Source organism: Amblyraja radiata, chromosome 23, assembly GCF_010909765.2.
Source record: "Amblyraja radiata isolate CabotCenter1 chromosome 23, sAmbRad1.1.pri, whole genome shotgun sequence".
In the NCBI taxonomy this organism is placed as follows: Eukaryota; Metazoa; Chordata; class Chondrichthyes; order Rajiformes; family Rajidae; genus Amblyraja; species Amblyraja radiata.
The window spans coordinates 7,369,241-7,382,160 of NC_045978.1; the positions used below are offsets into that span (position 1 = coordinate 7,369,241).

At 41.1% G+C, this 12,920-nt stretch overlaps 1 protein-coding gene across 1 annotated transcript; it reads right to left on the reverse strand.

The window, feature by feature from the left end:
* Positions 1-317: 317 nt before the first annotated feature.
* zgpat (zinc finger CCCH-type and G-patch domain containing) lies at positions 318-11,692 on the reverse strand. The gene is made up of 6 exons (XM_033041487.1): positions 11,048-11,692; positions 7,052-7,185; positions 5,290-5,442; positions 4,546-4,677; positions 3,075-3,489; positions 318-1,400 (listed from the first exon to the last, which is right to left on the reverse strand). The coding sequence occupies exons 1-6, from the start codon at positions 11,581-11,583 to the stop codon at positions 1,262-1,264; spliced, it is 1,509 nt and encodes a 502-aa protein (XP_032897378.1). The 5' UTR covers positions 11,584-11,692; the 3' UTR covers positions 318-1,261.
* Positions 11,693-12,920: the final 1,228 nt, after the last annotated feature.

The following is a 12,920-nucleotide window of genomic DNA, read 5'->3' on the forward strand; positions in this document are numbered from 1 at the left end:
GTGTCCATCTTCAATTTAAACCAGCATCTGCAGTTCCTTCCTACGCAAAGCTGGAGTAACTCAGCAGGTCAGATGGCATCTCTATAGAAAAGTAATGGGTAACATTTCGGGTCGAGAGCCTTGATTGACGTTATGCAGCGATCAGAATACAATGTCTGAAAATGACACCAGATTTGAAACATAGGACCATTAGCTAAAGATCCTATGTTGAAGACTGAAAAGACTTCAGATAAAGTGGGCACTGGAAAGAATCTTTAATATTTTCTTTTTAATTTACTCCTTGATGTTGGGTTAAAGCTAAAGCGCAAAACCATTGGTCAGCAGAAAACAAATTTAATTCCTGTGCATTTCAGCTCTATCAGTCTCCTGTTTATTCAAACTATTGCCACATTAAACATTTTTTTTGTCAACCTCCTCCTTCTATAAACATGACTGCCCTTGCCAGTGTCAACACCTTTAATGCCCGACACTTGGTCTTACCATTCACTGGCCAGTACGTGCTCACTGCCACTGCTGTTCATCACAAACACCATTTCAAAATCATCTATTTTCTCCACAATCTTGGTTCACCGTTGCAATATCTTCCAGTTCACACCTGCAAATCGTACGATGCTGAGGCCCTCTGCTGTATTACCTGCAGATGGAGCCTCAGGTTTTCCCTGAGTAAGTCATTTAACGGCCCAGAAGTAAACAAGTTCCATTTGATACACAGAGTTCCAGGATCTACTGCAACACTTGAGTGGGAGTATGGCTGGTATCTGGTTCCTCAAATGGCACGGTGTTGAATCCTGTGATTGAATCCAGGAATCACAATTGTTAAATTGAGTTGATATTTGAAACCAAATCAATTTCCAGTCTGTCAACACACGGAAACAGGAAATCTCTTATTTAAAAAAAAACGTTGTTTCTTTGAGCTTGACCAGAAGTTTGAGTTTAACTCCGTGTTCTTAAGTTACGAAAAATCACAGGGGAGAAAACATTTTAATATAACTTCCACTTTACGATTTACAAGACCAAAACAACGTAACCTTTCTGGGTTTTAAAAAAGTTAGTGGAGCATTTGTGATGTCTGGGTGCTTACACTGAGTCTCTTCTAAGAACAGAAGAGATTTTCCTTATTAGTTCTCTGCAAACTCTTCAAAAAGTTACACCTAAAAGCACAGGTTAGACTAATTTCATTGTATACATATATTTGCCGCAGAAAATGCTGCACAAATGTTTACACTTCAAAACGGAATAAAGAACACTGGAGGACTTCAAATCAGAATTTGGTCATCATCTTGTGCGTGTTTCCTTTCTTTTGTTCCCGCGTTGCCCCGGATTCCTGAGTCTTTAGATAGGATAACTGCTTCCTTGCATTAGACAACTTCTCTTCAAGATGAGAAGTTACTGCTTTGTCTCTGTAATAAAGCAGTGGAGAATAGTGAAACATACTACTAAGTGATGTTGATATTACATAATTCTTGATATTCTTTGACCAACGAGTTAAACCTTCACCTTTACTCTAAAGGATTGAAAAATATTTTACCTCGTTTGAGACTCTACACAACATAAAACAACTTTATCGCAGCTTTCCCCTTCCCTTAAAAAATATTTATTTATACAATAATTCAGCAAAATAAATCTTGAGCTCACTTACATAATTGACAATATGTTAAATGATACCAGTTAATGTGGATTTTTAAATTAGCAAAGAAAAATAATTTGCAGGTCACTAAACCCTACAGCTGTTGCGGGGGGGGCGGAGAGTTGGAAAGGAATGAAGAAAATAGCTAGGCCATGCAATCAATTGTAAGGAAATTAAAATGGGAATTAGAGGTAACAAGATAAACGAGTTTCAAAAGGGCATTATGGGTATTAGGACACTATATTCATTTGTTAGGGTGTGGTTGGGGGAAAATTACAATGATTCAAGTCAAGGAATGTTGGCTGCGTGCTTCCATACAAGGATAATGAAACGGTAGAACATAACCGGAAGACTTGAGAACCAGTACACCATGGAATGGAAGTCCAACACAAGTTAATGTAGATAAATGTTAGGTGAACGTGATGAACAATAACTTGGCATGGTGGCATTGGAAAAGTTGAATATTGAAAGCATTTGAAGATGACACTAAAATTGGTGGTAAAGTGAACATTAAAAATGGTTGGAATAACTCAGGGGGTCAGGCAACATCTCCGGAGAAAAGGAGTCCGAAACAGCATCTACATAAAAAGTATTCTCACCCACCACTCCACCTCCAGGCCCCTCAGATCGGCCGACTTGGGGTTGCTGAATATCCCACGGTCTAGGCATAAGCTCAGGGGCGACCGCGCCTTTGCGGTTGCAGCCCCTAGACTGTGGAACAGCATCCCCTTTCCCATCAGAACTGCCCCCTCTATCGACTCTTTTAAGTCAAGACTAAAGACTTATCTATACTCCCAAGCCTTTCCTGACGTCCTCTGAGTGAGGGCTACATGTATATATGTATGTAGTTTGTTTTATTGTGCTATTCTTATAACAAATTCTTATCTCACTTTGGCCAATGAGAGTTGTTTTTTAAATGTGCTATATAAATAAATGTGACTTGACTTGACCTTCTCCTTTTCTCCAAAGATGCTGCCGGACCCGCTGAGTTACTCCAGCATTTTGTGTCTATCTTTGGTATAAACCAGCTTCTGCAGTTCATTCCAACACATTAAAAATGGTTGTCCAAGATTTCAGCAGGCTGTTACATAAAGTCTCCAAACTGGAACACCACCCCTGTTTCCCTTTCCACAAATGCTGTCTAACCTGCTGAGTATTTCAGCATTTTGTCAGTTTTCCAACATCTTGATTTTCATTATAGACTACTGTCCAATTGAAATATTCTGACAATTCTACCCAGCTTACCCATTGAGCAGCTGAGAAAGAGATGCAATGTCAGGGTGCTATTTTCTGATAGGAACCGAACAAGGTCCTTACCTCCTCTTAATTTTGAGCTGCTTCATCACATTCATCAGTGACTACCTACTATCTTAAACAATATGAATTAATTACATGACAGAACTACCAATTTAAATTAAGATCAAATTGTAAAGAGAGTGGTGTATACCTTCCAACATTTCTTGCAAGTGCTTCCATAATTCTTGCAATGTCCTTTTCTGTATGGTCTATCTTTTGCATTATCTGAAAGAGCTGGACATTTAGCGTTTTCTTCATGCTGTTGCTGGCCCTGTAACATTCTTTGCTGTTTCTTTTAGCAAGTTCAGTTTGAGCTGACGAGCTGCTGGTCTGCCCAGTACTTTGGAGTTTATCATTCAAAAAGTCAAACACATTTTGGCGTGCTTTTCTCTCTTTAATGCACGAGCCACCTTGACCTTTCCTCTTGTGCTTCTTTTTATGAAGATGGTTCAGTTTTCCTCCTCTCTTTTTTTGCAGGATTTCAGTGCATTGATCCAGCGACTTCCCCTGTGGTAAAACCACTGCGTGTACTGGCTCCACTCTACCTTCAGCATTCTTCCCTAAACCTAAAAGGAAAAAAACAAAACGGCCCAAGTTAGCAATCAAAAAGCAAACAAGAGCGAATGCTGGAAATCTGGAAAAAAAAAACAGAAAGTCGGAAACAGTCAGCAGGTCAGGCTAAATGTGTGAAGAAGAGAACAAAGTCACTCGTTCTGGCCGAAGGTGAGAAGTCAGTGACAGTGACTTGACCTGAACTGACTGAAAAGGCGGCACAGTGCCGTAGCAATACAGTTGCTGCTTTACAGCACCAGAGACACTAGGTTCGATCCTGATTATAGGTGCTGTCTGTATGGAGTTTGTATGTTCTCCCTGTGACCGCGTGGGTTTTCTCCAGGTGCTCCAGTTTCCTCCCACATTCCCAAGACATACAGGTTTGTAGGTTAATTGGGTTTGGTTAAAAAAAAAAGCAAGTCCCTAGTGTGTAGGGTAGTGTTAGCCTACGGTGTGATCGTTGATCGGTGCAGATTCGGTGGGCCGAAGATCCTGTTTCCACGCTGTATGTCTAAAGTAAAGTCTAAAGTCAATGGTGAAAAGTAAATAACCTGAACTGTTAACATTATTTCTCTCTCTAGATGCTGTTTGACTTGATGTGTATTTCAGTTTTTATTTCGGTTCCAAACTGCTTGTGCGCAGTTGATTTATTTGGAAAGGGAATACAATGTATACATTTAGGAAACATACAAATCATTTTTTGTTATCAATAAACACAAATTTTTCTTTAGCAGCATTGCATCACTCATTGACAAGACTACGCCATTGTAGAAAGCAAAGGATAGAAGTATTGCAAACTCTAAATAATTCAATTTTGGAAACAGCATCCAGCTCGTGACACAACTTCACCGTTTACAAATTTTCTGAGCATCATCTGTTGCATGCCAATTAACTATCATAAATATCGCAACTGAATCACATTTAATACATAAAGTTCAAAATGTCAATATAATTTGGCAACTAATTAATATAACTAATATCTTGTGCTGGACAGTATTTTGTTTGTATCTCAGCAAGAGTATTAAGTATTTCTCTACCAGGTGATAATTGGTCAGTAATAACCTCCTTACCTTTGCCAAATTCATAACCCATCTTCATCATTAGTTTGGATCCCATGCCTCGAGTGTGGGCTTCCCAACCTGCAAATGAAGAGCTGGAAGATGCTGTCCAATTTTCCATATCCCCAGGTTTTGCATCCAAAACTGTGAAACAAAATAAATGTAATAAATGGAAAGAAAAATGCAGAACATTATTTTTAGCAGCCTAATGTATTGTTTTACAAACTTGATTGGAACAATCTATGTAATAATCCCAGAGCTCCACAGGAAGAAATGGTCAACAAATTAAAAAGTCACAGATAACCGACTGAAGTCATTAAGTGTAACATCAGATATAGATAACTGAAGAGATTTATGAAAAGTCTGTAAATGCTGTGATTTTTCAAAAAGCATGCTAATAGTGGAAGCAGAATAGATCAGAACAGTCAAAAAATTAATATCAGAATGTCCGTATGCAGAATCAACTTGGGAGGTTGGTTTGTTAGTGTGGCAGGGATAATACTAAATTAAAATCAAGTATTTCTAAAGATTACTGTGCATTAGTATTGAACTGTAGAATTATGATCTGATAACATTCTAGGCCACCAGTCACCTTACAATTTCTTACCTAACATTACATTGTAGGCATTACTTAATAACGGCTTTAAATTGATAAAATATCTTCTCTTCCCGCAAACGGTTTTAAAATACATCATACTGTTCAATGGACGTGGTTTGCTGAAGAAATAGCTGTAACTTTTTTGTTGTAAGCCTTACCTTTGGCATAACCAAGCTGACCCTCATCCTCAGAGCTAGATGACGAGGAAGACTCATCACTCTGATGTACTGGCATAATCCCATCCCCTTCCACTACCATTTCTCTTTGAAGCAAGGTGTCAAATTTTACTGTAAAATAACCATTATCTATATCTGAAAACAAAACACAAATTATTTGCACATATGAGCCAACATTCATAAATACAAACTTTTCTAAATGGCAGTGCTTTGCACATGGAGTTTATAATCAATTTACTCAATGCTTATTCTTTATCATCTGGTTCTATCTTTTCTAAACCCATGCTCTTCATTATTTTTAAACACAAACTCTGACATGCTATATTTTTCACATTTATTCTACACAAAGCTGGAATTTTCCTTCAAAGTTCAGATGGCAGAATGGTGAATGTGAGAACAAAGGAGTGGGATAATAATACATAGCGTGTCATCAAAATACAAAGCACAAAGTAGACTTTAAGAAATATAGCATGCAAGAATGAATTCGAACAGCTGAGACTACGGTTGTTACGGTTCAAATTTACTTTCATTCAATGTATGAAAATTTTAAAAATGATAGGAAAACAAGATCAAAATTTCACTCTAACCCGCCACCTATTGGCTGAAGCCTGAAACTAAATGCAGTGCACATAACAAAATAGCTAGGTTTTTCCCAAACACAATGCTCAAATTTAAGCTCATTCAAAGCAAATATCAAAATATGCAGTATTTTAGATTCTATAATTTAAAAAGCAAGATAAAACAAATGAAGTTGGACAGCTATAGTGTTGTATATTTTGTACAAACAGAACTTAATAGTAGTGGCCTAAATCATAGAACTGAAGGGCAGAAACTGTAATTATATTTCTTAAACTATATGTCATAACTAATATACATGGTGCTGCAGCTTACACATTTTACACATTTTCTATATACTGCTTCTAAACAGATACCGTAGCCTGTGAGATTTCACATTATTATTTTTGATCTTTTGTCATTTGGAACTGGAACAATAGAATTTAACTGCAGAAACAAGCAAGTAGGCCACGAATGGTGATATTCTTTTGTCACATAAACTCTCAAACTAATTTCACTTGCCTGCTCACTTGCTACCTACAAAGGATTAGCCAAAGCACAATTACGTACTCACATTCTATGATAAACCCACTTGCCTGCATTTGGCCCATTTCTCCGAAAACCTTTCCTATTCAGATGTTGGTCCACGTGCAATTCAAACGCTGCAATTGTACCTGCCTCAGCTTTCTCCTCTGTCCGCGCAATGCACAAACACACTTCCAATGCTACCTGACCTGTTGAATTCCTCCAGTACATTGCTTTACGCATCATGTCAAATTCCCTTTCTTTTGAATTTAGAAGAGCTTACTTTACAACACTGTGCAATTTACAATGAAAGGTAACATAGTTCTATTGCAGTATAACAATGCTAATTTAAAACAGACTGGATTTAAGCTCACTGATAAATACATTTATATTTTTCTTATAAACAATATTATGTTAAATAACAGAACTAGTGAAAATTCATACATATCTCCCACAAAGTTGCAGTGACAATCCCGGTATCCTGCAATTAAAATATTCAGCAGATAAAGTAATCTCTTCTGCAGTGAAAAGTTGAATTTATTGCACAGATATATTCACTTAAAAAATATTTACTTAAAAAGGTACTAAGATAATCTACACAGAAATAACCATTGGGAACATGGTTACAGTTTCTTAGACTTAGATTAATAAATGATGTACGCACCTAGGATTTTAGCTGGGTACCAAATCTCATCTTCAAATTTAGCTAAACAGGGTGACCCCACTTCAAGTGAACTAAGGTCCAGTTCTTCAAACTCTCGTAGTTCAGATATAGCCACAACTTCTCCATGCGAGTATCTGGTCAAACAATTAATTTCAGCACTGAAAATGTTGCTACAAAATACATCATTTTCCATTAGTCTTCCATTTAAGTCAACATTATTGGTCTAAATCCAGGCCTCACTCACCCAGACTGGCAATAGACCTCAACGTTACTTTATCCTCCATCGGATCCAGGCCTTCAATCCCTTGTATCTCCTGCTCTCCCCCCCATTTACCAACATTAGTTGTGCTAATATCTCACAAAAGTACCTTGTCTCTAGTAAATAATAAGGGGCGTCAAAACAAGCATCCAGGTACATGCACTTCTTATCAGGACTCACTGAAACATTTCTATCCTCCAAGGCTACATGGTTTGGAGAGATTATAAATCAAACTAGATATCTTCCCTTTTAATAATAAGGAACTGCAGGTGCTGGTTTGCCAAAGAAGGATGCAAATTGATAGAAACATCACCTGTCCATGTTTTCCAGACATGTTTCCTGACCTGCTGAGTTACTCCAGCATTTTGTGTCTTTCTCCGAATATCTTTCATTTTCACCTCACCATGTGAGAAACAAAGAATGCATTCTGCAATATTTAATGATCCTGCCTGAACTTATTTTGGACATCTAGTGGGTACAAATACGTACTACAGCAATGAAGAACTGAGTTAAACTGCAACAGGCCTCTCTGATGTTCTTGTGCAGCCACATGCAGGTTATATGGTGCTCAACAACATTCAAGGAACCTGAAGAGATTAGAGCAATGATAGGGGAGAAGGGGGAATTGTATAGGGATGTGTCATGGGAAGAGATATGGGTATTGGAGGAGGCAGAACCCAGGTATATCCCTGTGGAACGGCCATTTCAGAATCCTAAAAAGGTTAATCTGGCTACAATATCACATTTAGGGTGTTAAAAAATATTGAAGCATGATCCATTGAATATGAGAATTAAAGGACGGATGATGAGTAGATGGATAATTCTTATCCTTGTTCTTGGAGGGAGGGAGGGGCGAGACCCCGAAGTACAGGAAAGAGAACAGATACGGTCCTGTCACTTAAGGTCAATGGGTCAAGACAATAAATCACAGTGATCAATGCCAAAGTTGTCAATAGTTCAACCAATTGCTCGTAAGTCAAAATGGCTGCTTACATTTACTGCCTGAAAAAGTGATTCATGGCAGTACATTTTAATACCACCCTTCATACGGAAGTCCAATCACAACACCGAAGAGCCTGAGTTAAAAGGACAGATTGAATAGTCTGGGAGTGTCTTCCCTGGACTGGGTGGCAACATAGAGGTTTATAAAGTCATAAGCGGGTAAGTAGTCTAAAACTAAAGGGCAATGGGTTAAGATAAGAGGGGAAAGGTTTAAAGGGGATCTGAGGGGCATGTTATTTTTTTCCCTAGAGAAGGTGGTGGGTATATGAAATGATCTGCCAGAGGAAGTGGTAGAGGCAGGTAGTTACAACATTTAAATAAATATTTGGTTGAGTAAGTGGATTTCAGTTCAGAGGCACATGGGCCAAACGCAGCAAAACAGGCCTAGCATCATGGTCTGCATGGATGAATTGGGTCTGTTTCCATGCTGTATAACTCTACGGCTGAAATCAAAACCTATCCCATACAAGTTTTACAATCATATTTATTATTTTTCTTAATCTTGCAAAACCCCTGACTCTCAAAACAATTTGGAAGTTGATCGCCTGATGTTGATAATCAACCATTTTGTTTATATTTTATTTTTAATTCTTTTGAAGGTCACTCTGAGAAGAACCAAACAATTTTGTATCTAAACCAGTTACTCATTGTATTTTGATGATGCTTGTAATTTTCTAGACCTTGGCGCAAAAGAGCAATTTAATCCTGAATTATATTGCACAGATACAAACTATACACGTGGACAAACCGGTTAATTCTAATGCTTTCTCATCAATCCTTCATGGAGAAATTGTTCTATCCATTTCCCCCTTGTATCCCTATCTGCATTTGAAATAATAGTGTGGGTGAGCTTTAAATTCTTCCACTGCATGCATCAGGGAGCACCTACACCTCTCTCCCATAGATTTTGAGTCATGCAAGTAAAGATAAGGCGATCTATGTACATTGCCTGGGACACTTAGCAGCTCAGGCAATATCTGCCGAGAGAGAAACAATTAACGTTTTAAGTCCATGATCTGATGAAATACTGTTTCTCTATGCACAGATGTTGCTTGACCCGCTGAGTATCTCCAGCATATACACATAAAAGAACTGAGGATGCTGGAATCTTGTATAGAACATAAATTACTGGAGTAACTCGTCCAGTCAGGTAGCATCTCTGTAGGACATGGATAGGTGATGTTTCTGGTCGGGATCTCTTCAGAGTAATTGCGCTGGAGGTGAGAAAGCTGGGAGAGAAAATGGGCAGGACAAAGACGAGCGAGTGATAGGGAGGTTATTTGATAGGCAGATGGTCGGGAAAAGGCCAGAGATGAAAAGGCAAGAGGTTTGAGACAAGGATAGAAGTGCGAATTCTGAAGCCAGAGGAAGCAACACAGTGGAAACGTTGGGGCTGAAGAAGGATCCCAACCCAAGACGTAATCTTATCGAAATTCAGTCTGAAGAAGGGCCCCATCCCGAAATGTCATCTATCCCTGTCCTCCACAGATGCTGTCAGATCCACTGAGTATCTCCAGCATGTAGACATAAGGAACTACAGTTGCTGGAATCTTGTGTACAACACAAAGTAGTGAGTAACTCAACGGGTCATGCAGCATCTCTGAAGGACATTGATAGGCAATGCTTCGGTTCGGGACTGAAGGATTCTGACCCAAAACTACACCTATCCACATTCAGTCTGAAGAATGGTCCCAACCCAAACATGTTCTCCACAGATGCTGCCTGCCCCACTGAGTTCATCCAGCACTTTGTTTTCTGCAGGAGTATCTCCAGCATGTAGAAACAAAGAACTGCAGATGCTGGCTTATACCAAAGATAGATGCAAAGTGCTGGTGTAACTTAGCGGGTCAAGTACTGGTGTAACTCAGTGGGTCAGGCAGCAGTTATCTCTGGAGGACATTGGTAGATGATGTCGGGTCTGAAAGATCCTGACACAAAACGTTACCTATCCATGTTCAGTCTGAAGAAAGGTCCCAACCCAAAACATGTTCTCCACAGAAGATAAGATACAAAAAGCTGTAGCCACTCAGCAAGTCAGACAACATCTCTGGAGAAAAGGGGAAGATTACTTTTCGGGTCGAGACCTTCAGCCAAAGTCTGATGAAGGGTCTCGAACCAAAACTTTGTGTCCATCTACGGTGCAAACCAGCATCTGCAGTTCCTTCTTAGTCATGTTCTCCAGAGATGTTTTCTGACCTGCTGAGTTCCTCCAGCACGTTGTGTTCTGCAGGGGTATCTCCAGCATGTGGAAACAAAAAACTGCAGATTTTGGTTTATACCAAAGCTAGACACAAAGTGCTGGTGTAACTCAGCATCTCTGGAGGACATTGATAGGGTTGGGTCAAGTCTGAATGAGGATCATATCTATATTCAGTCTGAAGGAGGGTCCCAATCCAAAACATGTTCTCCAGAGATGCTGCCTGACCCGCTGAGTTCCTCCAGCACTTTGTGTCTATCTTTGCCATCTCCAGCATCTTTGTTTTTTTGTACTCCAGGCTTCCAGCACGCATTTGATCTGCCCATGTAGAAACAAAGTACTGCAGATGCTGGTTTATACCAAAGATAGGCACAAAATGCTGGAATAACTCTCTTGGAGAGAAGGGATCCTTTGTCTGAAGAAGGGTCTCAGCCCGATACATCACCCATTCCTTCTCTTTAGAGATGCTGCCTGTCCCGCTGAGTTACTCCAGGTTTTTGTGTCTATCCTTTTTGAGAAACAGCTTGCTTCAGGCTACCTGCATGAGTCGAGGAAGCGGCAGGTGCCAGTGAGATAGTAGGGACAAGGCTTCATGGCGCGCTGGGTGGGGTGGATCCACAGGACTCTCACGGTGGGCTCGGGGGGCTCGTCGCTCTCCATGTCCACGATCATGGCGTTGTAATACTGCAGCGGTGCCCAGGGTGTGCGGTAGGGAGCCCGCACCTTGGTGCCGCCGACCTCCACCGCCGCCGCCGTCACCTCCTCCTCCTCCTCCCGGCTGCTCTCCTCATCCGCCGCCGGCTCGCCGCCGCCCACAGCCGCCTGGAAAGCGGCGTATTCGTCGTCCTGTGCGGGCTCCAGCTGCTCCAGCAGCCGGCTCTTGCGCACCGACAGCAGGCTGGACTCGGTGAGGGCGACCAGCTGCTGCAGGTCGGCGCGGAGCCGCTGCAGGTCGGCCTGGGCCTGGGCCTCGGCCTCTGCCTGGGCCTCCACCTCGGCCCCCAGCGCCACCTCAACCTGCCGCAGCTGCCCCTTGTACACCTCGATCGCCGCCTCCAGGCTCCCCTCGTCCATGGCCCCGGCCTCGGGAGTTCGGCCTCGGTCCTTACGGCCCCTCTACCCCGCTCCTCAGCGCCATCCCACCGCCGCCTCAGCGGCTCGATCCGCCCCCGGCCCCCACCCGGCACCGCCTCTCAGCGGTGGGGATGACTCGTGTCGGCCCGGCCCGGCCCGGCCCAGCAAAGATCACCGCCCAGCCTTGTTGTCAGAGCAAAACCCATTCAAGAGTGTCTTATTGTCATAGGTCCCAGATAGAACAATGATATCTGCAACACAACAGAATATGTAAACATAATACACTGTAAACAATATAATAAACGAGAAAACAACGTTTAATATATGTGTGTGTGTATATATATATATATATATATATACACACACATATATACACATATAGACACCTATACACACACACACACACACACACACACACACACACACACACACACACACACACACACACACACACACACACACACACACACACACACACACACACACACACGTCTGAAGAAGGGTTTCTAACCAAAACGTCACCAATTCATTCGCTCCGGAGATGCTGCCCGTCTCGCTGAGTTACTCCAGATTTTTGTGTCTATCTTTGGTTTAAACCAGCATCTGCAGTTCCTTCCTACACATGTGTGTGCATATATATATATATATATATATATATATATACACACACTGAACTCTGTTTTCTCATTTATTATATTGTTTACAGTGTACTATGTTTACATATTCTGCGGTGTTGCTGAAAGTAAGAATGTAATTCTTCTATCTGGGATCTATGACAATAAAACACGCGCGTGTGTTGCGTGTGCTACAGATGCTGGTTTACACCGAAGATAGATACAAAAAACTGGAGCAACGCAGTGGGACAGCCAGCATCCCTGGAGAGAAGGAATAGGTGACATTTCAGATACACATACACATAAAAACAACCAAACAATAAAAGTGCAAAAGCCCCCTAGCCTATGTAGTTCAGACTTTATTTGGAGGTTGTCATGTTTAATGCCTAATAGTGCTGGAATTACTGTGTAGGAAGGAATTGCAGATGCTGGATTTACTCAGTGGGTCAGGCAGCATCTCTGGAGAAAAATAAAGACACAAAGTGCTGGAGTAACTCAGTGGGTCAGGCAGCATTTCTGGTGAGAGAAAAAAGTCTAAAAGTGCTGGCGTAAGTCAGTGGGCCAGAGAGCATCTCTGGGTTGGGAAGAAGCTATTCTTGAACCTTGTAGTCATTGTTTCCCGACTCCTTTCCCTTTTTCCTGATGGTAGGAGTGAAATGAATGCATGGCCAGGCAGTATCTGTGGAAGGAGGGTTTGAAGAAGGGTTTCGGCCCGAAACGTCA

Excerpts from the sequence above, each read along its gene's own strand:
- zgpat (XM_033041487.1), bottom strand. The coding sequence starts at position 11,583 with ATGGACGAGGGGAGCCTGGAGGCGGCGATCGAGGTGTACAAGGGGCAG. Across the intron at positions 7,186-11,047 it reads CGCTTCCTCGACTCATGCAG|ATACTCGCATGGAGAAGTTG; the intron begins GTAGCCTGAAGC and ends TTGTTTGACCAG. Across the intron at positions 3,490-4,545 it reads GGGTTATGAATTTGGCAAAG|GTTTAGGGAAGAATGCTGAA; the intron begins GTAAGGAGGTTA and ends TTTTCCTTTTAG.